This window comes from Zosterops lateralis (genome assembly GCF_965231275.1).
Source record: "Zosterops lateralis genome assembly, chromosome: 3".
Classification (NCBI taxonomy): Eukaryota; Metazoa; Chordata; class Aves; order Passeriformes; family Zosteropidae; genus Zosterops; species Zosterops lateralis.
Genome location: NC_139764.1, coordinates 114435611 through 114462801, shown reverse-complemented (window position 1 = coordinate 114462801; position 27191 = coordinate 114435611). Strand labels below are relative to the sequence as shown.

General features: G+C 61.2%; 2 protein-coding genes across 2 annotated transcripts in view; one reads left to right on the top strand and one right to left on the bottom strand.

Moving 5' to 3' along the window:
- RAB10 (RAB10, member RAS oncogene family) overlaps window positions 1–655 on the bottom strand; it is a 47012-nt gene extending 46357 nt beyond the window's left edge. The window contains exon 1 of the mRNA XM_083856656.1: window positions 120–655. Coding sequence (XP_083712782.1) covers window positions 120–246 — 127 coding nt within the window. The 5' untranslated portion in view covers window positions 247–655. The remainder of the gene's footprint in view (window positions 1–119) is intronic.
- A 12336-nt stretch (window positions 656–12991) lies between these two features.
- Window positions 12992–25237, top strand: KIF3C (kinesin family member 3C; the record flags this gene model as incomplete). The annotated part of the gene is made up of 8 exons (XM_083856305.1): window positions 12992–14404; window positions 20226–20327; window positions 20416–20538; window positions 20623–20741; window positions 22229–22345; window positions 22935–23043; window positions 23874–24049; window positions 24892–25237. 8 exons carry the CDS (start codon window positions 12992–12994, stop codon window positions 24983–24985), a joined length of 2253 nt encoding a protein of 750 aa, XP_083712431.1. The 3' UTR covers window positions 24986–25237.
- Between the last annotated feature and the right edge of the window lie 1954 nt (window positions 25238–27191).

The window sequence follows — 27191 nt, the reverse complement described above, 5'->3', positions numbered from 1 at the left end:
CCCTGGGGAGCGGTGACACAATACCGGGGCTGGGGCGAACACCGGGGGTGACACTGGGGGGTTCCAGCAGCGGGAACCGGGGAAGGCTCCGCAGCCCCGCCGGGCGGAAAAGCACTGACCGATGGTGGAGATGAAGGTGGTGTTGAAGGCATCGTCGGAGAAGCGGAAGAGGACGCAGGTCTTGCCGACCCCCGAGTCCCCGATGAGCAGCAGCTTGAAGAGCAGGTCGTAGGTTTTCTTCGCCATGGGGGGGGAGGGCGCGGCGGCCGCCCCTCCTCGCCGCCTCCTGCACCGGGCCCGGCCGCTCCCGAGGGCGGCGGCGACGGCGGAGGACGAGGAGGAGGAGGAGGGAGAGAGGACGAGAGCGAGGAGGAGGAGGAGAAGGAGGAGGCGGAGGAGGAGGAGGGGGCCCACAAAATGGCTTCCTGTGGCGGGGCGGCCTCGCGCACTCCCCGCGGCTCCTCACGGGGCGGAGGCGGCGCCCGCCCTCATAACCCCGCGGGTGCTCCCGGCTCGGCTCGGCTCGGCTCGGCTCCGCTGGGCTCGATGGGGCCCGGTTCTCTCTCTCCCCGCCCGGCCTTTCCCGGTTTTCTCTCTCTCTCTCCCCCCGGCGGCTCCTCGGAAGGCGCTGCCGAGGCTGCGCGCGCCGCCTCCCCCGCCTGGACACACCGCGCAGGCGCCGCCGGCGGCGGGGGCGCGCACGCCGCCGTGACGTCACCGGGGCGGTGCGGCGGCGCGGGGTGACGTCACCGCGCCGCTCCCCCGGAGCCGGTTTATCTTCGTGGCTTTTTGCTATCTTTGTGGCTTTTTGCTACGGATCCCGGGGCTGTCCGGGCATAGACGAGCTCCGGGAGCGAGAACGGCGTGGGGTGTAACGGCACCAAGCGCTGGTGCTGAACTGGGGTCGGAACAAACCCTCGGATCGATCTGCTCATCGATCTGGGGATGAGCACAGGGACAGCAGCGCTGGGGAGGCCTTGGGGTGTTGGTGGGCGAGGGGCTGGACACGCCCCGACCCTGAAACCCCTCGTGTGCCGGGCTGACCGCCCAGCGTGGGCAGCAGGGAGGGAGGGATTCTGCCCCTTTGCCCCTGGGATTCTGCCCCTTTGCCCCTGTGCCCAGGTGATTTCCCACCTGCAGAGCTGCCCCAGCCCTGGGGACAACAGCACAAGGCCCTGGAGCTGCTGCAGAGAGTCCAGAGGAGCCCCGGAGCTGCTCCAGGGCTGGAGCCCCTCTGCTCTGCAGCCAGGCTGGGAGAGCTGGGGGGGCTCCCCTGGACAGGAGAAGGATCCAGGGAGAGCTCAGAGCCCCTGGCAGGGCCTGAAGGGGCTCCAGGAGAGCTGGGGAGGGACTGGGGACAAGGGACAGAGGGACAAGACACAGGGAATGGCTCCCAGTGCCCCAGGGCAGGGCTGGATGGGATTTTTGGACCCAGTCCCCGGACAGTCCCCGCTCAGGTGCGACCCCTCCCCGCGGGCCCGCAGAACCCCCCGTGATGACGTCACCAGCCTGAGGGTTGCCGGCCCCGCCCTTGCGCCGGCGAAGGCCCCGCCCCCTCTCTGCGCTCTCCGCGCTCCCATTGGCTGCGCTCGCCTCCTCCCCCAGGGGTGGGAATGACGTCATGGCGGGGAGGGCGGGGCGCGGGCGGGGCAGGAGGCGCCCCCTGGCGGCGCGGGCGTGAGGGGCGGAGGGCCCTGAGGGGAGCCCGGCGGGGGCGGCGCTGGAGACCGGGGACTACGGGAATCGGGGAAAGGTTGGGTGGGGAGGGACCTCAGAGCCCCCTCAGGGCCACCTCCTACCGCAGCAGGGACACCTCCCACTGTCCCAGAGTGCCCCAATGTCCAGCCTGGCCTTGGGCACTGCCAGGGATCCAGGGGCAGCCACAGCTGCTCTGGGAATTCCATCCCAGCCCCTTCCCACCATCCCAGGGAGCAATTCCTGCCCAAAATCCCAGATAAATCTCCCCTTTTCCAGCTTCAAGCCATTCCCTGTGTCCTGTCCCTCTGTCCCTTGTCCCCAGCCCCTCCCCAGCTCTCCTGGAGCCCCTTCAGGCCCTGCCAGGGGCTCTGAGCTCTCCCTGGATCCTTCTCCTGTCCAGGGGAGCCCCCCCAGCTCTCCCAGCCTGGCTGCAGAGCAGAGGGGCTCCAGCCCTGGAGCAGCTCCGGGGCTCCTCTGGACTCTCTGCAGCAGCTCCAGGGCCTTGTGCTGTTGTCCCCAGGGCTGGGGCAGCTCTGCAGGTGGGAAATCACCTCAGCACAGGGGCAGAATCCCTCCCTCCCTGCTGCCCACTCTGGGGATCAGCCCAGGACTGAGGGGTTTCCAGGTGCCAGCACACACGGCCAGGGCGTGTCCAGCCTCTCATCCACCAACATTCTCAGGAGGAGATGGCTCAGGTGCTGACTCAGCACGAGGAGCCCAAGGCCCTGGTGTGTTTGCAGTGGAACTGCTGGAAACCTGGACACGTGGAATTCCCTCACAGCTCCTGCTCTTCCCACACAGGGCAGCAGACTTATTTGCAGGAGCCAGGCTGTGAAACCACCACTGAAGGCACAGGAAATTCTGGAGACTCCCCATCAGAGATTCTGCACAGACTCAACGCTCCTCTCACGTTGAATCCCAAGCAGCCCCGTGGTATGATCCAGCACACTGCCAACTGCAATTTGCTGTCATAATTAAGTATCCTGCTTTCAGTAATTTCCCACTGTTTGCAGGATGAGTTAACCCATGAGGGGCTGGAAGGCTGGAAAGGGCTCTGTGCTAGTGGCTGGACAGGAGCCCAGGGCTGCCCAGGTGGGTAAGAACCCTCTGGCCCCTGGGCTGTGCCAGCTCTGGGGGGGCAGCAGGGCCAGGGCAGCGTCCTTGTCCCCTGTGCTGGCACTGCTGGGGCACCTCCAGTGCTGGGGCAGCTCTGGGCCCCTCCTGACAGGAGAGACCTGCAGGGGCTGGAGCTTGTCCAGGGCAGGGAACGGAGCTGGGGAAGGGAATGGAGCCCCAGGAGGGGCTGAGGGAGCTGGGGAAGGGAATGGAGCCCCAGGAGGGGCTGAGGGGGCTGGGGAAGGGAATGGAGCCCCAGGAGGGGCTGAGGGAGCTGGGGAAGGGAATGGAGCCCCAGGAGGGGCTGAGGGAGCTGGGGAAGGGAATGGAGCCCCAGGAGGGGCTGAGGGAGCTGGGAAGGGGCTGAGCCTGGAGAAAAGGAGGCTCAGGGGGGACCTTGTGGCTCTGCACAAGTCCCTGCCAGGAGGGGACAGCCAGGGGGCCTCGGGCTCTGCTCCCAGGGAACAGGGACAGGACAAGGGGAAATGGCCTCAGGCTGGGCCAGGGCAGGCTCAGCTTGGACAGCAGCAGGAATTTCCCCATGGAAAGGGAGCTCAGGCCTTGGCACTGCCCAGGGAGCTTTGGGGTTCCCATCCCTGGGGGTGTCCCAGGAATTCCTGGATGTGGCACTCTGGTCTCAGGACAAGGTGGGGACTGGTCACAGGTTGGATTGGAAGGTCTGGGAGCTCTTTCCCAACCTCAGGGATCCTGTGCAAGGGTTTTCCCCAGGCCGTACCCATCCCCAGGCCCAGCTCTGGGCACAGGGCAGGGTGTTTTTACCGGGTTCTCTGGTTTCCCAGCCGTGCTGGGTGTGCAGGCAGAGCTGTCCCCCCTGGCAGGGGGGGACAGGGGGGACAGTGGCCTCTGTCCCTGCAGGCTGAGCCCTGGCAGTGGCCCTGGTGCTGACACAGCACACGCAGAGTCTGCGGCCTCGCAGCCCAGGGTTATTTTTAGCCCTTTGCTCCAGCCGCACAAACACTTCCCCAGTGACTGTGCAGGGAGAAGGGGAAAGCTCCAGTGCCCGTGGAGAGCTCCATGGCACTGGCACTGCCACTGAGCCCCGCTGGGAGCCATGGGGAGATGGCTTCAGGCACTCCTGGGAGGTCTGTCAGCTCTGGATGTTCACAGCCCTGTTTACAGGAACCTTTTGTCCTAGGCAGCTTGCTCATGGACTCCAAGACTTCCAGGGAGGTCATCTTTGGGATCCTGGAGAGGAAGTGGAACCACATGGAATCCCTGAGGTTGGAAAAGCCCTCCCAGACTTCCCAACCCAAGCTGTGCCCCACGCCCACCTTGTCACCAGCCCAGGGCACTGAGTGCCACATCCAGGCCTTCCCTGGACACCTCCAGGGATGGGGATTCCAAACCTCCTCGGGCAGCCCCTTCCTCTGCCTGACCACCTTTTCCAGGAGGAGTTTCCTCCTGAGAATCTCACATATTCCTCTGCAAGCGAGACAAAGTGTTTTCTGTCCGTTGTGTGAGGCTGGCCCTTGTTTCAAACTATTAAATGTTATCCTGTGAGGGGAGCAATCCCTCAGGAGATGCCTGACCAAGGACAAAGACACCTTTGGTGGCTCAGTCAGGAGGACATGGCTGCAGGACTGGGAGATTTAGAGATGTCCAGGCAGAGGTGGAACAGCTCCTCCCACAGCTCTCCCCCTCACATCCTTCCCAGGATCTTCTGTCTTGATCCCCAGAGGACACTGACCTGTGATGAGGAGAAATTACCAAATTAGGAGGAATGAGAAGTAAAGGGAGAGCAAGCAGGACCTGGCAGCCTCTTCCTGGGACAGCTGAGCAGCAGGAATTGCAACACCAGGGCTGCAGAGGTGCCCTGGGGCTCTCTGGGGCAGAGCTGTGAATCACCAGCCAGTTGTGCAACAGGAGCTGGGCTTGGGGAGGTCTGGGCTGGCTGGTTACTCACTCACAGCCTGACAGAGCAGGGCCAGCCCGGATGGAAGAGCCTTTGTCATCCAGGAGCCACGGGGAACAAGCTGCTCTGTGTTCTCCAGCTCCTCCCCCAGCCAGGGCAGGGCCATCTGAGGAGGGTCTGGGACCACCATGCCTGGGTGCTCACCTCGAAGGGGGAGCTCCCCCAGAGCACAGACACCCCCAGCCCCTGGACACGTCTGGATCCCAGACTTGTGTAAGGACAAGGGCCCCAAGGAGCTGTTAAACAGCCCCAGGTGCTCAGGGTGTAGTCTGAGGAGGAGCAGAAAAGGTTGAATTTGCTCCACCTGCTGCCATGCAACGTTGTCCTCCTAGCAGGGGTGTCCACAGCACTCCAGACACCAGAGCAGGAGCTCTGAACTCCAGACACTTTTTTAAAGTCATCATCAGGGTGGGAGAATTCAAATAAATACACAGAATCACAGAATTTCCTTCTGGCTGGAAAAGACCTCCAGGACCGACCATTGAGGCCAACCTGTGCCTGATCCCCACCTTGTCCTCAGCCCAGAGCACTCAGTGCCACATCCGGGAATTCCTGGGATCCTCCAGGGATGGGCAGTGCCAAGGCCTGAGCTCCCTTTCCATGGGGAAATTCCTGCTGCTGTCCAAGCTGAGCCTGCCCTGGCCCAGCCTGAGGCCATTTCCCCTTGTCCTGTCCCTGTTCCCTGCGAGCAGAGCCCGAGGCCCCCTGGCTGTCCCCTCCTGGCAGGGACTTGTGCAGAGCCACAAGGTCCCCCCTGAGCCTCCTTTTCTCCAGGCTCAGCCCCTTTCCTCAGCTCTGGTGAATTTTTTGAGACACCCCAGGAAGGCCCAATGTAAGAAATAAGCTTTGTCAGAATGTTGAATTCCTCAGCAGAGGAAACGACAGTGCAGCAGGAAGGGTCCTTCACACAGATTTTCTCTTTTTCAAAAATGATGCTGGGTCTCACCAGGCCTCCAGACACCCCTCCTGCCCCCAGCTGACCCACACAGCCACAGAGATGCTCCTGCTGAGGCTGTTTGGGCAGTGGCACCACAGGCTGGTGTTTGGAGCAGCTCCTAGCACTGCTGTCAGCCTCTCACCGCTTTGGATTTCACCTCCTTCCCTCACCCATCTCTCCGGCAGGTGGACAGAGAGCACGTGGAGGGAAGCAACAAGAAAGGCAGCTTGATGTTCCTGACACTGGGACTTCCCCCTGGTTTCTGCTCCTGGCAGCCCTTTGGGAGGAGGAGGACTCAGCCAGCACTTGCAGGTGACAGGGAAGACACAAAGGGCACAGGGAGCCCAGTGCCTTTGGCAGCAGCTCCATGGGCCAGGCACGTCTCTGATTTCTGCACAGTCACCTCAGCTGGGCTCTGGATGCATCCAGGAGCTCCCTGCCCAGGGCACCTCAGCCCACGGGCTCCTTCCCAGCTGTAATGCCTAAAGACCTCGGTTTTCCCATGCCTCTGCCCCTCCAGGACAGCTTTCCCCCTCCAGAGCTTCAGCCCCTGTATCTGCAGCCAAAAATCCCTGCCCTGTGGCCAGGGCGTCACTTGCTTGTGCTGGGTCCTGGTTCTGCTGTGCCCGGTGGGGGAAGAAGCCCAGCATTGTTGTCAGTGCTTTGCAGAGCCAGTCACAGCCTTGTTTCCTGCAGTTGGGAATCAGGGACAGAACAAGGGACTGAGAACGGTGATGGATGGATCCCCACTGCTGCTGAATGAGGCTTTGACCCCCAGCAAGGGCAGCTCTGCTTCCTCAGCACCCACAGACACACCACGTACCCAGAGTCACAGGATCATGGAGTCACTGATGTTGGAAAAGCCCTTGAGACCACCAAATCCAGCAGTTCCCACCACTAACCCCTGTCCCCAGGTGCCACATCCACACATTCCCAGCACGGAGCCACTTTCAGCTCTTTATTCTCTCTGGAGCAGCTCGAGATACAGAGTGAAAGCAGCTGGTTACTGATAAATCAGTAGTTACTTGTGAAGGAAGATGAGGTGTTAGTCCCTGGATCCCTGGAGAACAGGGCCTGCCCCACACACGTTTACTGGGATTTACTGTGCTTGCCAGAGGGTTTGGAGGGATCTCGGGAGCGTGGGAATGCCCTGGTGCATCAGCAGAGCTCTGCCTTTTTCAATTCCACCTTGCCAGCAGATTATTAAATCCTTTAATCTCGGCACAGCGACGCCGAGCTGCTGCCTTACAGACACTGCTCACTCCACATCTGCTGGAAACCACCATCCAAGATAAAAGCCTGGAGCCTCCCACACAACTGCCAGCCGTCCCTTTCCCCCTGCTCTCAGCTCCCGTGTGAGATGATGGCAGAGGTGGGGAGAGGGATGGTGGAGCTGCGGGACACGGAGTTCCCCGGGTCACACAGGAGCTGGGACACGGCTCAGGAGCCACAGAGCAGGGCCATGGAGCACCTGAGGGCTCCCAGCCAAGCCAGGCAGGGCTGCAGCTCCTTCCAGCCCCTGGAGCGTGGCTGGTGGGTGGGGATGTGGGACAAGATGCTGCTAAGCCATCCAGCCTGTATCCCAACGGGATTCATCCTCTGGGGCTGAACCTTCTCCTCGGGGGCCGCCTGAGGGCCTGCAGGAGAGGCAGCAGCTTTCATTCCTCGTGTCCCCGTTGGTGAGGAGACACAGCTCATCCCTCCTGTGGCTGTTTACACATCCGGGGGTCATGTGGAACGCCTGTGCCTGTGGATGGGGAGATGTTGGAGCTCTGTGCCCCGAGCTGGCTCCCGTTCCCCCGCTGCCATCTAATTATAGAGGAGTCAGCTGCTGGCAAACTGATCCATCCTAAATCCAGGCTTAGTGTGAGCTGTGCTGGCCCCTCCAGCTCCCCCACTTTGGATATGGGGTGAATTCTGCACTGGAGTAATTCCCTTCCTGCCTTCTCGTGTGGCTGTGGGAGCTCCCCTTCCCCAGCCCTCCTGGGCAGGCCCTGCTCAGTTCACAGCCTGAAAAACCACAAAACCTCTGATCTCAGCCCAAAAGAGTGGCTGGAGCCCGAGGCCCTGCTGCTTCCCAAGCTCCCCCACCAGCAATCTGGCACATGGAGATGGGGACAGCAGGAGGGGAGCCAGGAGCATGGGGAGGATGAGGAGTGCCACAAACAGCTGAGCTGAACCGCAGAACTGCCACAGAACAGGGAAATGGGAAATAAAGCCGCTGGATCTCTGGGAATGCTGGCAGGCTGGTTTAGAGGGAAAGCAGCCAAATATCTGCTGGACCCTCAGCATCCCTTCCCCTCTGTGGAAACCAAGAGAGGGAGAGGGTGAAGGGCCATCAGTGGGGGAAAACGAGAGGATCCACCTCGGAGCTGCAGCCTGAGCTGGGAACATCACACTGGGATGTGTCCTTTTCCAACAGGGAGGACAGGCTTTTCTCCAGGGCTGCTCCGGCCAACACCACTACCAGTTGGCCAAACACCAGGGAAAAGCCTCAGGAATGTCAACTCAACACTGCCAACATGGAGACTGATTTCCCTGCTCCCAATGTGTGTGCTTCCATCTGTCCCCACAGCAGCATCCACAGAGGGAAGGCGTCCTCCCTGGGGACAGGGGTGCTCCTGTGACCCTGGGAACAGAGGCAGGACTCTGACCAGAGGATTTGGGGAGCTCCAGCACAATTTCCTGGTGACAGCAAAGGTGAGAAGGTTTTGGCAGCCGTGGAGTGCTCCTGTTATGACCTTGGTTGAGAAAAAGTGAAAGTGCTCCAGGGCTGGGCAGTGGCAGCGAGCTGGGAATGGCACCAAGACCTGGGAATGAGGGACTGCCCCTGGTCCTGAGTGGAGGCTGCAGTGAGAGCAGCTCCAGGACAATCTCAGAGGGGATTTGGGAAGGGGCAGCTGGTGCCCAGTCCCACACCAGGTACAGCTGGGGGCTGAGCACCCCCTGCCCCAATGGGAACAGGGTCTGGGTGCCCCTGGCAGCCTTTCCCCATTATTAGTGTCCCCTTTATTAGCCTTTCCCCTTTATGAGTGTCCCATTTATTAGCCTTTCCCCTGGAATGCCACAGGGATGGCGGTGCTGAAGGAGATGGGAGAGGGTCCCCTGGGTGGGAGAACATGAGGCCAGCACTGAGTATCCCTCCCCTCCCACATCTGCCTGGCTCTGGCTGATGCTGCTGCCTGAATGCCAAGAGCCAGGGAATGCCAAGAGGCTGGGGAGGGAAGGGAAGGAGAAAGGAAAGGAGAAAGGAAAGGAGAAGGCACCAGCTGTGCCACCAGGGCCCTCCATAGACACCATGTCCCCATTCACACCATGTCCCCTCAGACACCATGTCCCCACAGACACCATGTCCCCATAGACACCATGTCCCCACAGACACCATGTCCCCATTCACACCATGTCCCCATAGACACCATGTCCCCATTCACACCATGTCCCCATAGACACCATGTCCCCATTCACACCATGTCCCCATTCACACCATGTCCCCACAGACACCATGTCCCCATTCACACCATGTCCCCACAGACACCATGTCCCCTCAGACACCATGTCCCCATACACACCATGTCCCCACAGACACCATGTCCCCATACACACCATGTCCCCATACACACCATGTCCCCATAGACACCATGTCCCCATAGACACCATGTCCCCATTCACACCATGTCCCCATTCACACCATGTCCCCATAGACACCATGTCCCCATAGACACCATGTCCCCATACACACCATGTCCCCACAGACACCATGTCCCCATAGACATCATGCACACACCACACCCCTCCCATACACACAGAGGGCTCAGGGCTCTGCCCTGGCTGCTCTGGGGGATTCTGTGGGGTGGTTGCCCCATCATCTCCCTGCCCAGGCATCCCAGGGCTGGCCCAGGATGGCCACCATGAGGGCTCACTGTCCCCTCAGCCCCACCACCCCAGGAACAGTCCCAAGGGTCAGCCCTGAGGGCAGAGGCCACCACCAGCACACTCTGGTCCTGTGCTGACACCCGTGGCAAGGGACTGTCCCCATGTGTCACCCTGCCCTACCTGGCACCCAGCCCCACCTGGCACTGTGTCCCTACTGTCACCTTGCCCATACATGTCACCTTGTCCTCCCTATGTCACCGTGTCCCTACGGGTTACCCCAGCTGACATGTCACACTGTCCTTACCCATCACACTGTCCCTACATGTCCCTGCTCCTGACATGTCCCCTCTGTCTCTTTGCCATGTCTCATGCCCTGCCTAAACATCCTCCTGTTCCTGTGTGTCACCCACAGCCTGGTCCTGTGGGGGGTTTGGGGCTGGGCCACCACAGCCAGGGGCTACCAGGGGAGCAGGGCTGTGGTGAACTCATCTTTGGGGACACAGGGACAGTGCCACAGGCAGAGCCACGCAGCCCCCAGGTCCCTGCCCATGGCACAGGAGGGGTGTGCAGCCAGGATGTGGGGCTGCAGTGGGGACAGTGCCATCAGCTCTGTGCTGGGCCATGAGGGCTGTCCCCTCCCAATGGCTGTCCCCTGACAGGGCCCAACTGCAGCACCTTGTGGATCCTTCCCTGGGAAAGGTGGCCCCAGCAGTGTCCCCCTCCACAGCCCCTATTGTCTTTCATCCCATTCTCTAACTCCTCCATCTTCCCATCTCTCCCTTCATCTCTCCCCACAACACCCTCCATCTCTCCTCCATCCTCCTGTACTGTCCCTTCCATTTGTCACCCTCCCCATCCATCCATCCATCCATCCATCCATCCATCCATCCCTCCATCCATCCATCCCTCCATCCCTCCCTCCATCCATCCCTCCATCCATCCCTCCATCCATCCATCCATCCATCCCTCCATCCATCCCTCCATCCCTCCATCCATCCATCCATCCATCCATCCATCCATCCATCCATCCCTCCATCCATCCCTCCATCCATCCCTCCATCCATCCCTCCATCCATCCCTCCATCCATCCCTCCATCCATCCATCCATCCATCCCTCCATCCATCCCTCCATCCCTCCATCCATCCATCCATCCATCCATCCCTCCATCCATCCCTCCATCCCTCCATCCATCCATCCATCCATCCATCCATCCATCCATCCATCCCTCCATCCATCCCTCCATCCATCCCTCCATCCCTCCCTCCATCCATCCCTCCATCCATCCCTCCATCCATCCATCCATCCATCCCTCCATCCATCCCTCCATCCCTCCATCCATCCATCCATCCATCCATCCATCCATCCCTCCATCCATCCCTCCATCCATCCATCCATCCATCCCTCCATCCATCCCTCCATCCCTCCATCCATCCATCCATCCATCCATCCATCCATCCATCCATCCATCCATCCCTCCATCCATCCCTCCATCCCTCCATCCATCCCTCCATCCATCCCTCCATCCATCCATCCCTCCATCCATCCATCCATCTGCATCCTCCCTGTCATCCTCCCTCCACCCCCCTCCATCCCTGCTGCATCCCCCCTCCCACCCTCCCTCCCCTGAAGCTTCCATCTCCCTCCACCCCCTTTCACCCTCCCCATCATCTTCTCCATCCTCCACTTGCCCCCTCCCTTGTTCCTCCATCTCCCCTCCATCCCTGCTGCATCTCCCTCCCACTCTCCTCCCTCACACCCTCCTTTGTCCCCTGGTCCCCGTCCGTGGCTGGGGCTGTGCCTTTGGGGAGGGGACTGTCCCCTCCTGGGAGCTCCCCCTGGAGCCAGAGGACTCGGGTAGTGCCAGGCCGGCCTGTGTATGGCAGCAAAACCCTAATTAATTGATTATGGGATAATCTCTGGTTCCGGGGAAGGAAGGGGTGGCTGCTCAGATTTGATTAATCACAAGAATGTTTAATCTCCCCCCGCAGCCCCGTGAGGCGCCGGGATTGTTCCCACTGGGCTGGGCAGGGATACAAGGGGACAGAGCCTGGGACTGCCCAGGGACCCCCAAACACCACAGGGTGACCCTGCCCCGGCCCCATGGGGGTGGGATGGGATGGGATGGGATGGGATGGGATGGGATGTGGGGTTATCCCCGTGCTGCCTGCCAGGTCTGAGGAAAGGGCTCTGTCCCTGTCAGAGTGCTGGGACTGGGCATCCCCTGCTTCTCCTGCCTCTCCTGCCTCTGTCCTGCATCCCTGATCCTCCATCATGGACCCTGCACCCTGCTTCACACATCCCACATCCCGCATCCCACATCCTGCATCCCACAAAAGGACTCTCCATCACGCACTCAAATCCTGCAAAACCCACATCCCGTATCCCACATCCCAGACCTGCATCCCTTATCCTCAATCCTTCATCTGGAAGCCTTCATCCTGCATTTCCCTCCTGCATTCCAATGCAGCATCCCAGCCCAGAATCTCAGCCCTGCATTCCCGTGCTGCAGTCCAGCCCCGGACCCCAGTCCTGCGTCCTTCATCCTTCATCCCACACCCCAACCCTGCATTCCAGTGCAGCATCCCAGCCCTGCATTCCAACCCTTTGTCCTACAACCCAATCCTGTATCCTCCATCCCTTATCCCAGTCCTGCATCCCTTATCCCATTCCCGCATTTGTGATCCCATATCCCAGTCCTGTATCCTAATTCTGCATCCCAGCCCCGCCTGCCATTCCTGTATCCTTCATCCCACATCCTAATCCCGCATTCCAAGTCCCACATCCCAGTCCCGGAATGCCGGTCCTGCATTCCAACGCAGCATCCCAGTCCTGCATTCCAATCCTTTGTCTTAAAACCCAATCCTGTATCCTCCATCCCATATGCCAGTCCTGTATCCTGTATCCTAATTCTGCATCCCAGCGCTGCCTGCCATTCCTGTATCCTTCATCCTACATAATCCCGCATTCCAACGCCGCATCCTTCACCCCACACCCCAATCCCGGGATGCCGGTCCTGCATTCCAGCGCAGCATCCCAGTCCCGCATCCTCCCTCCCTCCCCCGCCGCGCCGCTGCCCCGAGCCCCGCATCCCCGTCTGGGGCGCGGCACAAAGGCCGCACTACAGCTCCCGGCGTGCCCGGGGGAGGCAGACCCGGCGGCGGGAGCGCGCTCGGGGGGCGCGGGCGGGGCGGGAGCGCGCACCAATCGCGGCGCGGCCGCGCCCCGGCCCGCCCGCCCCATCCCCGCACCGGGCGGGGCGCAGAGCCGCGCTGCCATGAGCCAGCGCCCGGCGGGGCCGCCCCGCCGCGCCCCCCGCGCCCCCCGCGCCCCCTGCTCCGCCCCGGCCCCGGCCCCGGCCCCGGGGATGCCGCGGGGGCGGCGCGGCTGAGCCCCCAGCCCCGCTGTGCCCGGCCCGGCCCCGCCCGCCGCCGCCATGGCCGGCAAACCCCGCGGCGGCTGCGAGGCGCTCCGGGTGGTGGCCCGGTGCCGGCCCATGAGCCGGCGGGAGGAGGCGGCGGGCTACGAGCGCGTCCTGGAGCTGGACGTGAAGCTGGGCCAGGTGAGCATCCGCAACCCGCGCGCCGCCCCCGGGGAGCTGCCCAAGACCTTCACCTTCGACGCCGTGTACGACGCCAGCTCCAGGCAGGCCGACCTGTACGATGAGACGGTGCGGCCGCTCATCGACTCGGTGCTGCAGGGCTTCAACGGCACCGTGTTCGCCTACGGGCAGACCGGCACCGGCAAGACCTACACCATGCAGGGCGCCTGGGCGGAGCCAGAGAAGCGCGGCATCATCCCCAGCGCCTTCGAGCACATCTTCACCCACATCTCCCGCTCCCAGAACCAGCAGTACCTGGTGAGGGCCTCCTACCTGGAGATCTACCAGGAGGAGATCAGGGACCTCCTCGCCAAGGACCAGAGCAAGAAGCTGGAGCTGAAGGAGAACCCCGAGAGCGGCGTGTACATCAAGGACCTCTCCTCCTTCGTGACCAAGAACGTCAAGGAGATCGAGCACGTGATGAACCTGGGCAGCCAGACGCGCTCCGTGGGCAGCACCAACATGAACGAGCACAGCTCGCGCTCCCACGCCATCTTCCTCATCACCGTCGAGTGCAGCGAGACCGGCCCCGACGGCCAGGAGCACATCCGCGTGGGCAAGCTCAACCTGGTGGACCTGGCGGGCAGCGAGCGCCAGAGCAAGATGGGGGCCCAGGGGGAGCGCCCCAAGGAGGCCTCCAAGATCAACCTCTCCCTCTCGGCCCTGGGCAACGTCATCTCGGCGCTGGTGGACGGCCGGAGCACGCACATCCCCTACCGGGACTCCAAGCTCACCCGCCTGCTGCAGGACTCCCTCGGGGGCAACGCCAAGACGATCATGGTGGCCACCTTGGGCCCGGCCTCGCACAGCTACGACGAGAGCCTCTCCACCCTCCGGTTCGCCAACAGGGCCAAGAACATCAAGAACAAGCCGCGGGTGAATGAGGACCCCAAGGACACGTTGCTGCGGGAGTTCCAGGAGGAGATCGTCCGTCTGAAGGCGCAGCTGGAGAAACGTGGGATGTTGGGCAAGAAGAGGAGGAGGAGCAGCCGGAGGAAGAAGGCGGTGGATGGAGAGGGCACCGTGGACAATGAAGGGGAGGACGAGAATGAGGACGGCCTGGAGAAGAACATGGAGAATTACCTGAAGGAGCAGAAGGAGAGGCTGGAAGAGGAGAAAGCCGCTATCCAGGATGACCACAGCCTGGTGAGCGAGGAGAAGCAGAAGCTGCTCCAGGAGAAGGAGAAGATGATCGAGGACCTGCGGAAGGAGCAGGAGGCCACGGAGCTGCTGGCCATCAAGTACAAGGTTCGTGTTGCCACACGTGGTCACAAATGGGGCTGGGGTACCTGCTGTGCCCCCTGCCCCTTGTATGCAGTGGGAATGGATCCCAAACAGGGAGCCTGGGGACCAACCTCCCAAAAAAGGTGACCAGGCAGGGTCCTCAAGAGCAACCCCAGGCTCCGGTGTGGGGCTGGGCTGGGGTTGTCCTCAGACACAGACCTGTGTGGGGACACTGCAGGGGGACACTGCATGGGGACACTGCGTGGGGGCACTGGATGGGGATACTGCGTGGGGATACTGTGTGGGGACCCGTGTGGGCACACTGCATGGGGACCCGTGTGGGGACACTGCATGGGGACCTGTGTGGGGACACTGCGTGGGGACCCGTGTGGGAGCTGCAGGGGCTGGGAGGGAAGGGCCATGGGGGAGTGGGTCACTGGTGGCACGAGTGTGCTGTGCTCAGCTCTTGTCCCCTTCGGCACAACAAAGCAGCTTGTGTGGGAAGGGGGAGTGATGGGAGTGATGCTGCAGATTCGTCCCTGGTGACCTCAGGAGTGAGCCCAGGGCTGGGGCTGGGGACACGGTGCTCCTGCCCCCACCTGCCCCCTGGCTCCCAGTGGGCTCTGTGGGGACAGGCAGGGCCTGGCAGGGACCCCCATCCCCCTCCCCACCCCAAATCCTGCCAGAGCAGGGTGGATGGGGGCACCACTGCCTCAGGGATTTGCTGCTGAGGGTGAGAGGAGCCTCGACAGCCCCAGCTGTGCTGGGGGTCTGGAGCTGCACCTCCCCCTGCCCCAGCCCTGCTTCTGTCCCCACTGAGCTGACTCAGGGGATCCTGACCCTTCCCCTCTGCCCGTGGTGGCCTTGGGGCTGGGACCACTGTCCCAGCAGTGGCGAGGGAGCCCCAGCACCCTGACCCTCAGCATCACACTCAGCAGGGCCCCTCTGGCACAGGCTGGCCTGGGTGTGGGCACTGGGCTGGGGCCCAGGCAGGGACCCCTCCTGGGCAGGGGGGACGTGCCCGGGGTGCCAGGGCTGGGCAGGGCTCTGGACCCTCTGCCATGGCCAGGGTCGTGTTTGGTGCAGCCCTGGGGACACGTGGCCATGCCCAGGGCTGTGTGACCGTGCCCAGGGAAGCGTGGCCGTGCCTGGATGCCTGCACAGAGGCTGTGGGATCCCACTGGGGCAGAGGCGTGGGCTGCTGGCTGGCACAGCGTGTCCCGTGATGGGTGTCCCGTGATGGGTGTCCCGTGGTGGGTGTCCCGTGGTGGGTGTCCTGGCACAGCAGGGTGCCTGGCACAGGGGTTCTGCAGCCATCCCCCCATGGCAGGGGGGTGCAGGCTGTGGGGTGCAGGCTGGGCTGGCACCTGTCCAGTGCTGTCTCCCTGTCTGGCACAGCAGGGCTGGCTCAGGGCCACTGCCTGTCCTGGAACTGCTGAGTAACAAGGCAGGGCCGGAGGGGAGATGACACCGTGTCCCTTTGGGTGGCCTTTGGGGCTGCCGTGCACACAGGGACCCTCTGGCTCTGGGGGTACAGCACAGTGACAGCAGAGAGGTGTCACCTCAGCAAGCAGAACCCCCCCTGTGCCAGAGGGGCACAGCCTGCTGTGACACTCACCCCAGTGGGCACTGCCCGTGGGACACTGCGGGGACACTGGGTGGCCTCACGGTGCTCACGGGCAGCTTTGCCACTCAGTGGGGGCAGGCAAGGAGCAAAGGCAGCTGAGGTGACAGGGGGACACGGGGTGCCACACTGCACCCCCTCTTGCTGTCACACTCGTGGGTGTGGGCTCTGCCTCTGCCACCCAGCTGGGACGTGTGGGACAATGAGCTCAGAGAGGTGGGGTCAGCCTGCCCCAGCAGATGTGCTCCTGGCCACCCAGATCTGCTCCTGGACACCCAGATACGGTCCTGGGCACCCAGATAAGGTCCTGGGTGCCCAGATATGTGCCCAGGCAGAGGGGCTGTGCCCAGGGGAGCTGGGTATGGGCTGTGCCAGGGGCTGAGCTGAGGTCAGTGGGAGGGAAAGTGCTGGGAAATTCTTTGGGTGCCGGAAATGAGTTCCTGGGAGAGGCTTAGTGCTAAAGGAGATTGGGAGTCTCTTCGTTAGAGGGAATAAATGCCCTGGCAGGGAGAAGACAGTGGCACTGAGAAACCTCTTAATCTGGCAGGGATGGTGTCTGCAGGGGGCAGCTCTGTGGGAGGGGATGGCAGCGGGGCCACTGTCCCAGCACCCCCCAGGGGACACTCAGCATCAAGGGGAGCAAATGGCACCAAGAACTGGGTTTGGAGGAGAAGGGGTGAGGGGCCTGTGGCACACCAGTGCCCCCAGCCCTGGCAGGGGATGGCACAGGATGGGGTGAGGGGCTGCTCCTGGGGGTCTCAGCCCCCAGCAGGACACCCAGCCTGGGACACCCATCTGAAGGGAGGAAAGAGGAATCCCCAGGGTCAGGGGGGCTGGATGGGGCACCCATGGGGGGCTGTGTCCCCACAACACTGAATGGCTGTGGGGGTCTCACTGGGTGGGAAAGGGGGGAAGGCACAGTTGTGGGGTGTCCCCTGGGTTTCCCCAGAACCCACAGTGTGCCCCCTGCAGCCAGAAGGGGAAAAATGGGGGGAAAATCATGGAAATAGAGCCTTGCCCCAGGCAGCTGTCAGTGGGGATGGGGGCCACAGCTTTGCCACAGCACCCCCATGGAGACCCCTGTCCAGGGATGTGTCACAGCAGCACCATGGCCACCGTGTGTGTTCCCCAGTGCTGGCAGTGCCCTTGGGGTGGCCTGGTGACCCCCCTGTCCCTCAGGGCCATGGCAGTGGGGTGGAGCAGGGCCCCTGGGTCTGGCAGGGCCAGAGGGACCCCTCAGGGGCAGTGGGCAAGGGTGGCCACGTGCTGGTGGCAGAGGGGACATTTCAGAGGTGGTGGCCGAGCTCAGTGTCTGGGACATTGATTTGTCACGCTGTGTGTGGTGCCCTGGGGACACCTGGGTCCAGCCCTGCCGAGGGCCCTGAGGGGCAGCTGTGGTGGGCACGGGGGGTGTGTGCCCTGATTGTCCCCAGGGACAGCCTGACACGGGAGCAGGGCTGGAGGGCACGGGTACAGATGTGTGCAAACACACACACACAGTGTGAAAATACACACACAGTGTGTACATACACACACAGTGTGTACATACACAGTGGGCAAATACACACACAGTGTGCACATACACACACACAAACACACACACAGAGTGTGCATATATACACACAGTGTGCAAATACAGACACAAACACACACACACAGTGCAAATACACAGAAACACACGCAGTGTGCACATACACAGTGTGCAAATACACACACAGTGTGCACATATGCACACAGTGTGCAATCACACACACAAACACAGTGTGCACATACACCGTGTGCACATACACAGTGTGCAAATACACACACATACACACACAGTGTACACATATACACACACAGTGTGCAAATACAGACACAAACACACACACAGTGTGCAAATACACACATATACACAAACACACACAGTGTGCAAATACACACAGTGTGCAAACACATAGAGTGCAAATACACACAGTGTATGTACACACAGAGTGTGCAAACACACACACAGAGTGTGTACATACACACAGTGTGCACACACTGTGCAAATACACACATACAGTGTGCACATATACACACAGTGTGCAAATACAGACACACAGTGTGCACACAGTCTGCACACACACAAACACACACAGTATGTACATACAGACAAACACGCACAGTATGTACATACAGACAAAGAGTGTGTACATACACACACAGTGCACACACACACACACAGTGCTCACCCCCTCACACGTGTGCACAGACACCCAGTGCTCCTACATGTATCCATATCCTTGTTCAACCTGGCACAGGATGTGCTTCCCTGTCTGTGTGCACACATCCTGCACACCTGTGTGTCTGTGTTTTTGTGTGCACAGCCCCTGTGTGTGTGTGTTTGTGTCTATTTGTGTTTGTGTGTGTGTATTTGTGTGTTTATGCATTTCTGTGTGCACAGCTCCTGTGCATGTATTTGTGTATTTGTGCATTTCTGTGCACAGCCTCTGTGTGTGTGTTTGTGTGTTTGTGCGTTTCTGTGCGCACAGCCCCTGCGTGTGTATTTGTGTATATTTATTTATTTGTACATTTCTGTGTGCACAGCCCCCTCTGTGTGTGTTTTTATGTGTGTATTTGTGTGTTTGTGCATTTCTGTGTGCACAGCCCCCCTGTGTATTTGTGTTTGTGTGTTTGTATATTTGTGTGTTTGTGTGTGTGTTTATCTGTGTGTTTGTGCATTTCTGAGTGCACAGCCCATGTGTATTTATTTATTTGTGTGTGTGTGTGTATTTGCGGATTTCTGTGTGTATTTGCATGTTTGTGCATTTCTGTGTGCACAGCCCCCTGTGTGTGTTTTTATGCGTGTATTTGTGTGTGCATTTCTGTGCACAGCCCCTGTGTGTGTTTTTGTGTGTGTTTGTGTGTATTTGTGTGTGTATTTGTGTGTGCATTTCTGTGCATGATCCCTGTGTGTGCACAGCCCCCGTGTGTGTATTTGTGTATTTTATTTGTGTATTTGTGCATTTCTATGTGCACATTTCAGTGCACAGCCCTGTGTGTGTATTTCTGTGTGTATTTCTCTGTGTATTTGTGTGTGCATTTCTGTGCACAGCCCTGTATGTGTATTTGTGTGTTTTATTTGTGTGTTTGTGCATTTCTGTGTGCAGTTTCAGTTCACAGCCCCCGCGGGGCGGGGCGGGGCCGCAGCTGCCGCCCATCCCGGGGTTGGGGTCGGGATGGGGATGGGGATGGGGGTCGCAGCTGTGCGGAAGGAAACGCGCCCGGAGCAGCCCGGGCTGGGAGCCAGCGGCCCCGGGGAGGGGACAGGGGACAGGGGACAGGGGACACGTCACCCTCAGCCGGTGCCCGTGGTGCTGGGCCAGCCCCAGGGTGTCCGTGGAGTCATTGTGGGAAAAGCCCTTCAAGGATCACCGAGCCCAACCGTCCCCAGCACTGCCACCACTGAGCCCTGTCCCCAAGTGTCACATCCACAGGGCTTTAAATCCCTGCAGGGATGGGCACTCCAAACCTCCCTGGGCAGGACAGCCCTTTCCAGGGAGGAATTGTTCCCAATATCCAACACTCTAATCGTGCACAGCCTCCTCCCCATCAGCAAGGCCCCAGCACATGAGCCCTGAGCTCTTCCACCTCCCAGAGAGCAGGGATGGGGACAGGGATGGGGACAGGGATGGGGACAGGGGACAGGGATGGGGACAGGGGACAGGGATGGGGACAGTGATGGGGACAGGGATGGGGACAGGGGACAGGGATGGGGTCAGGGGTCGGGGATGGGGACAGTGATGGGGACAGGGATGAGGACAGGGGACAGGGATGGGGTCAGGGGTCAAGGATGGGGACAGTGATGGGGACAGGGATGAGGACAGGGGTCAGGGATGGGGACAGGGGACAGGGATGGGGACAGGGCTGGGGACAGGGGTTGGGGATGGGGTCAGGGGTCGGGGATGGATGGGGACAGGGGTCAGGGATGGGGACAGGGGACAGGGATGGGGACAGGGCTGGGGACAGGGGTTGGGGATGGGGTCAGGGGTCGGGGATGGATGGGGACAGGGATCAGGGATGGGGACAGGGGTCAGGGATGGGGACAGGGGTCAAGGATGGGGACAGTGATGGGGACAGGGATGAGGACAGGGGTCGGGGATGGGGACAGGGGACAGGGATGGATGAGGACACCCAGTGAGGGTGGCGTGGGGCAAAGGTGGGACTGGGGAGCCCTGCCCTGACCCCCGTCCCCTCCAGGCCATGGAGAGCAAGCTGCTGATCGGGGGCAGGACCATCGTGGACCACACCAACGAGCAGCAGAAGATGCTGGAGCTGAGGCGGCAGGAGATCGCCGAGCAGGTACTGGGGGGTGACAGGGGGGTGACAGGGCTGTCCTGGGCTGGTCCCCGTGCCCAGCCCTGCTCCAAACCCTGTCCCTGCACCGCAGAAACGCCGGGAGCGCGAGATGCAGCAGGAGATGCTGCTGAGGGACGAGGAGACCATGGAGCTGCGGGAGACCTACACGTCCCTGCAGCAGGAGGTGGAGATCAAAACCAAGAAGCTCAAGAAGGTGAGAGAGAGCACGGCAGGTGGGGACAGGGACAGGGGTGAGGAGGTCCCTGCCCGGGGCTGAGGTGCTGCTCCCCTCTCCCAGCTCTATGCCAAGCTCCAGGCCGTGAAGGCCGAGATCCAGGACCAGCACGACGAGTACATCCGTGTGCGCCAGGACCTGGAGGAGGCCCAGAACGAGCAGACACGGGAGCTGAAGCTCAAGTAGGTGTTTGTGACGTGCTGGGGGGTCCCCTGGGCCCGGGGGACCCTGAAGAAATGGGTGCTCAGAGCAGGGCTGGGGGGCTCAGAGCAGGGCTGGGGGGCTCAGAGCAGTGTCAGGATGTTAGAGCAGCTTTGGGGGGCTCAGAGCAGTGTCAGGGTGTTAGAGGAGTGTTGGGGGGCTCAGAGCAGGGCTGAGGGGCTCAGAAGAGGATTGAGGCGCTCAGAGCAGGGTTGGGGTGCTCAGAGCAGGGCTGGGGGGCTCAGAGCAGGGTTGGGGAGCTCAGAGCAGGGTTGGGGAGCTCAGAGCAGGGTTGGGGGCTCAGAGCAGTGTTGAGGGGCTCAGAGCAGGCCTGGGGGGCTCAGAGCAGTGTCAGGGTGTTAGAGCAGTGTTGGGGAGCTCAGAGCAGGGCTGAGGGGCTCAGAAGAGGATTGGGATGCTCAGAGCAGTTTTGGGGGGCTCAGAGCAGGGCTGGGGTGTTGTTAGAGCAGGGCTGGGGTGTTGTTAGAGCAGGGCTGGGGTGTTAGAGAAGGGCTCAGAGGCTCAGAGTGGGTGCAGAACTGGAGGGATTGACCCCACGCAGAGACAGGCACAGCCCAGCCCTGCCCAGCTCTCAGCCAGCGAGGGCACAAGGTGTGGCCCCCCGGAGCCCTGCCCTGGCCCAGCGGCACAGGGGGCGTCCAAGAGTTGCTGAGAAAGGGGAAAAACCAGGAAATGTTCCAGCAGAAACCCTGGGCTGCGGCTGAACCCGGCGGTGGCAAGTGACCCCCGAGGGCACCTGGGTCCCCAAACCCTGTCCCTCAGAGGGATGGCAGCTCTGGGGGACTCGGGGTGACCCCAGAGTTTTCCCTGGGCAGAGTTTTCCCTCTGGGAGCCTCCCACAGCTGCAGCTGCTGCTCCCCTGCCCCTGGGGGTTTGTTCTCACTTCAGACACTCCTCTCTTTGGGTGTCTGTACCCCCCAGGTATTCACGAGCACTGCAGCATTTTCAGGGTGAAACAGTTTTGCTACAAACAATTCCATCTCCAGCTTTGCCCCCTCTCTCCTCTGGCACAATCCTGACAGGAAGCCACAGCTCACCCATGCAACTCGTTGCCTCTAAACAGTTTTTGACATCTGCTCGACTTGCCCCAAAAAACGTGGGGAAAAAGATTCCCTCTGGGGTGCACTTGGCATTGTTGAGCTTTCCTTGATTTTCAGGCTGGGCAGTGGGAAGCAGACATGGGAGGAGAGGAGGGAGGAGATCCTGGTCCTGCCTGGAGCCCTGGAGCCCCCAGGGCTCTGGGCTCTCTCTGATGCCCATCCTCTCCTGCCTCTCCCCTCTCTGTGGCTGCAGCTATTGCTTCAACCTCTCCACTTCCATCACATTCTCATCCTCTCGGTGTCTCTTCTCCCTTCGATGTCTCCTTTTCCTGCCTTTCCTCTCCCTTTCCAACCTATTTTCTGTCACCTGTCACATTAACCCCTTCCTCTCCTGCTCCCTCCCTCAGGTACTTGATCATCGAGAACTTCATCCCTCCCGAGGAGAAGAACAAGATCATGAACCGCCTCTACTTCGACAGCGACGAGGACCAGTGGAAATTCCAGCCGCTGGTTCCCACCGGAGGGTGCGTCCCTGTGTCCTCATCCCTGTGTCCCTGTGTCCCCGTCCCTGTCCCCGTGTCCCCATCCCTGTCCCTGTGTTCCCATTCCTGTCCCCGTGTTCCCATCCCTGTCCCTGTGTTCCCATTCCTGTCCCCAGGATACAGGACCCGTCCCTGTGTCCCCGTCCCTGTCCCTGTCCCCAGGGTACAGTCCCTGTCTCCCTGTCCCCATCCCTGTGTCCCCATCCCTGTGTCCCCATCCCCATGACCCCATCCCTGTCCCTGTGCCCCTATCCCCATCCCTGTGTCCCTGTGTCCCCATCCCTGTCCCTGTGTCCCTGTCCCTGTGTCCCCGTCCCTGTGTCCCCATCCCTGTCCCTGTGCCCCTATCCGCATCCCTGTGTCCCTGTGTCCCCATCCCTGTCCCTGTTCCTGTCCCTGCCAATGCAGACGGACAGCTCCAGGGCTGGTGGGACCAGGGCCTCCCGTAGGTGCCCCTGGGTGGGAATCCCTGAAGCCCATCCCATGGGAAGGGCCGCCCTTCCCTCACTGTCATGGCTCCCCCGGGGCCCTGGACACGCTCCCGTTGACATTCCCGCTCCCTGTGCCCCAGGAGCAGCTCCCAGATGAAGAGACGCCCCACGTCGGCCGTGGGCTACAAGAGGCCCATCAGCCAGTACGCCCGGGTGGCCATGGCCAGGAGGGCACACCCCCGGTTCCGGGTACGGCACGGGGCAGCCTGGGCTGGGGGGAGGCCTTGGGGAAATGGGGGGGGATACAGGGATACAGGGATGGATGGAGGAGGATGGATGGGTGGGTGGGTGGAGGGATGGATGGATGTGTGGATGGATGGATGCATGGATATGTGAATGGATGGATGGATACACAGATACATGGATGGATGTGTGGATGGATGGATGGACATGGATGGATGGATATGGATGTGTAGATGGAGGTGTATGAATGTGTAGATGGGTGGGTGGGTGCATGGAGATACATTAATGGATGGATGTGGGTGGATGTACATGGGTGTGTGGATGGATGGATGAACATGGATGGATATGGATGGATAATGGATGGATGGACATGGATGGATGGATGGATGGATGAACATGGATGAAGATGGATGGATGGATGGATGGATGGATGGATGGATGGATGGATGGATGTCTATGGAGAGCTGGATGGATGGAGGCAGATAGTGAGTGGATGTGTGGAGGGATGGAAGACACTGGGAGAGAAAGCAGAGTAAAGCTCACGAGGCTCTGGGATACACCAATTCCAGCTCCCAGCTTTATCCTCATGGCTCCACTCCTGGAGCTCCTGGCTCTCTGTCTCCAGCAGCTCCTGCCATTGCAGAGGGCAGGGCTGGTCAGCCCTGGGAGAGGCCGGGAGAGCCAGAGCAGAGCCTTGAGCCCACAGCCCAATGTGGCTGTGCCGGGGCAGCCAGGGGAGGAGGATCCCACTCCATGCCAGCAGTGTGGGTGCTCAGAGCTGGAGCCACGCTCTCCCCACGGTGACCCCTGTGTTGACTATCCCTGTCCCTGTGCAGGCTGAGAACATCATGTTCCTGGAGCTGGACCTGTCCCCCCCGGCCATCTTCGAGTTCGAGGGCGGGCGGGAGGCGGCGGAGCAGGACCCGCGGGCGCTGCACCTGGAGCGGCTGACGCGCCTGGACCGGCTCCTGGAGCGCCCCGCCGCCTCCCGCCTGCGCCAGTCCCGCTCCTGGTGAGTGACACAGCCTCACACGCTGTTCACAACTGACCCATCACCTGCATTTCCTCCACTCCATCACAGTACGAGGTAACCTGGTAGAGCTGGGTAGGTGTTGGTTGTTCTTTGGGAACAGTTTCACCACTCTTGGTGAGCTTTCTGTGCACATAAAGACAGGACGAACCAGACCACTAACCCACAGCTTGCCAAAAACTTCTGAGCTGGTCTATAAAGACAAGCAACATGAAACTGGAACTGTAGGATCCAGTGGCTTTAGGCAGAGATATCTCTACATGACACGTAGAATCATAGAATCATTTAGGCTGGAAAAAGCCTTTAAAATCTGAAGACCTCACCCAACAATGGACATAAAAGACAAGGCATTTTAGAGACACAGATTCATCTCCTCGGCTGTTGGTTGGGAATTACAACCGGCCTGCAGCCGGGAGGGAGCAGGGGAGGTGTTTAGGCAGTGACAGGTGGGTGTTTTCATGGTGTGGGCTCAGGTGTGTCCACAGGTATCCCCCCCACAGCCAGGGGTGTCCGAGCTGGCCCTGTGAGACCATCCAGCAAGGCCAGGCTGGACACTGGGGCTTGGAGCAGCCTGGGACAGGGGGAGGTGTCCCTGCCATGGCAGGGGTGGCACTGGGTGGGCTGTAAGATCTCCCCAACCCAAACCATTCCATGACTCCATGATATTCCCATACCCCAGACCCAAGGTATCCTCCCACCCAGCAAGGGCTGCCCTTTGGTGCTGCCTGCCCTGAAATGACCAGGAAAAGGGCTGGATTTGGGGGTGGGGGGTATGAAGGCACGGCAGGGCAGCAGACCCAGAGTGTCCCCATGTGTGTCCCCAGGTGCCAGACGCCGCGGTCGCTGCCGTCCTCCACCACCCAGGTGTCCCTGGCCTCCGGCCCCCCGAGCGCCGCCCCAGTGCCGGCCCAGGAGTGACGGCCCGGCCCGGACTGAGCCCCCCGGGGCCGAGGGGGGCCCTGCCCAGCAGCTCCTCCTCGTCCTCAGCTACTTTAGTGTGTGTTTGTGCGAGACACGAACGGCCCCGGGCCAGGGCGGCTGCCCCTCCCTCCTCCCCTCTCTCCCCTCCCTCTGCCCCCCTGATCCGGATCTGTCACTTTATTTATTTAACCTATTTATTTATGGAGCGGGTTGAGGATTTGGACTGACGGACATCCACAGGCTGCAGTGAGCACCCGGGGTGTGCCCCAGCTCCTCCTGCAGTGCCTGGCACAGGGCTGGGCACGAGGACACCACCAGGACACGGGGACACCACCAGGACACTGCTCCATCCCGGCAGGAGGGGCACAGGTCCCTCTCCAGGGCCTTTGGCAGAAGCTGAGGCTGCCCTGGCCCCCGGTGCTGGCTTGGCTTTGCTGGATCCCAGGGAGTTTGGAGATTTCTGCGTGGATTGGGAGACTCCGTGGTGGCAGCGCCCTGGCAGAGTCCCCCAGCGGGACTGCCCAGCCTGCACCGACAGCGGTGACAGCAGGGACACCTCAGTGACTGTGGGCACGGCTGTCACTCCTGCAGCTCCATCCACAGGGCTTGCAGAGTCACCAAAACAAGTCACCCAAAGCCCAGGGCTCTCTGGAGACAGCCCCGACTCACTCCCATCCCTGGGTGTGCAACTCCTGGCAAGAGCAGGAGGTGGAAATCTGCAGCCCCTTCCAGCTCCCCTCCAAGCCTGGGAGCTCATCCTGGGAGAGGCTCCACCCTGCAGCTAAAGGCTACAGAGAAATGTGGGACAAGGAGGTGACACCCAGGGCAGTGATGGCATCGCTGTCCCCTGGGCAGTGGCACACACAGGTCACCTGTCACCTCCTGGTGGGGCGAGGAGGACTGGATGTGGAATGGTGATGGGTAAGGGGGAGGCCAGGAGGACTCTGGGGGTTGGGTCCTGCCCCAGGAGCTGCAGGCACAGGGACAGCGCTCTGTGTTCTGCAGGACACGGGGTGGGGTGGAGGGAGGTCGGTGAAGGGCCAGAGCAGCAGCTGGGGTGTCCCTGGGGTGGTGGAGGTGGGGACATCCCTGTGTTTGATGAGATCCTTGTGGAGGAGGGAGTGACCCCTGGGAGGAGATGGGTCAGCAAAGGGCTGGACAGGGAGGGCAGGTCAGAGAGGTCTGAAGGTAGGGAATGTCCTCTGGCAACAAGAGAGTTCCTTCACAGAATGGGTGAGGTTGGAAGGGCCCCTGGAGCTCCCCCAGCCCCCTGGAGCACATTAGTCAGGGTTGTGCCCAGGTGGGTTTGGGATCTCCCCAGGGAAGAAAGGAGGCTCCAGGACTGCTCTGGGCAGGCTGATCTTTGCCATTGCACTGGTCCCTGCTCCCCTCAGGACAGGGCTGAGGGAGGGCAAAGGACAAGGCACAGGCAGGGGATGGGAACACCCAGAGGGAAGCAGGAGCTGTGCCGAGCTCAGGTCCCACAGCAGCCGTGTCCCACCACACCTGGCTGTGCTGGGCCCTCCCTGCCCTCCCCAGCTGTCCCTGACACATCCCTGCCCTGCCACAGGGGATCTTCTCCCCTTCCCACCCAACACTGTCCTGCCTCCAGCCCTCCATCATTGCCCTCTGTCCCTTCCCTTTCCCACCTGTGACACCCTCTGTCCCTCCGAAGTCCTTGTCCCTTGTCCCCCAGGCCAGCACCTGCCTCGGGGACACCCTGGGGATCTGTAGCTCTGAGGACTGACTCCCTCCTGTGGGCTCAGCCTGGGCAGGAGGGAGCAGGGAAGGTGTTTGAGCAGTGACAGGTGAGTCCCCTCCATGGTGTGGGCTCAGGTGTGTCCCCTCCATGGTGTGGGCTCAGGTGTGTCCACAGGTACCCCCCCCACAGCCAGGGGTGTCTGAGCTGGCCCCGTGAGACCACCCAGCAAGGCCAGGCTGGACACTGGGGTGGGTTTGGAGCAGTCTGGGACAGGGGGAGGTGTCCCTGCCATGGCAGGGGTGGCACTGGATCGGCTTTGAGGACCCTTCCAGCCCAAACCCGCCTGTGGTTCCCTGATCCTGTGAAACACAGCGGTTGGGAGAGCTGGTTCTTGATTTAATTTCCAGGAAAACATCTGGGAGTCGGGGTCAGGAAGCACAGACTCGGAATCTGGAGAAGCCTGGGGAGGGCTGCAGGAGTAGAATTTCCTCCCTGCTGGGG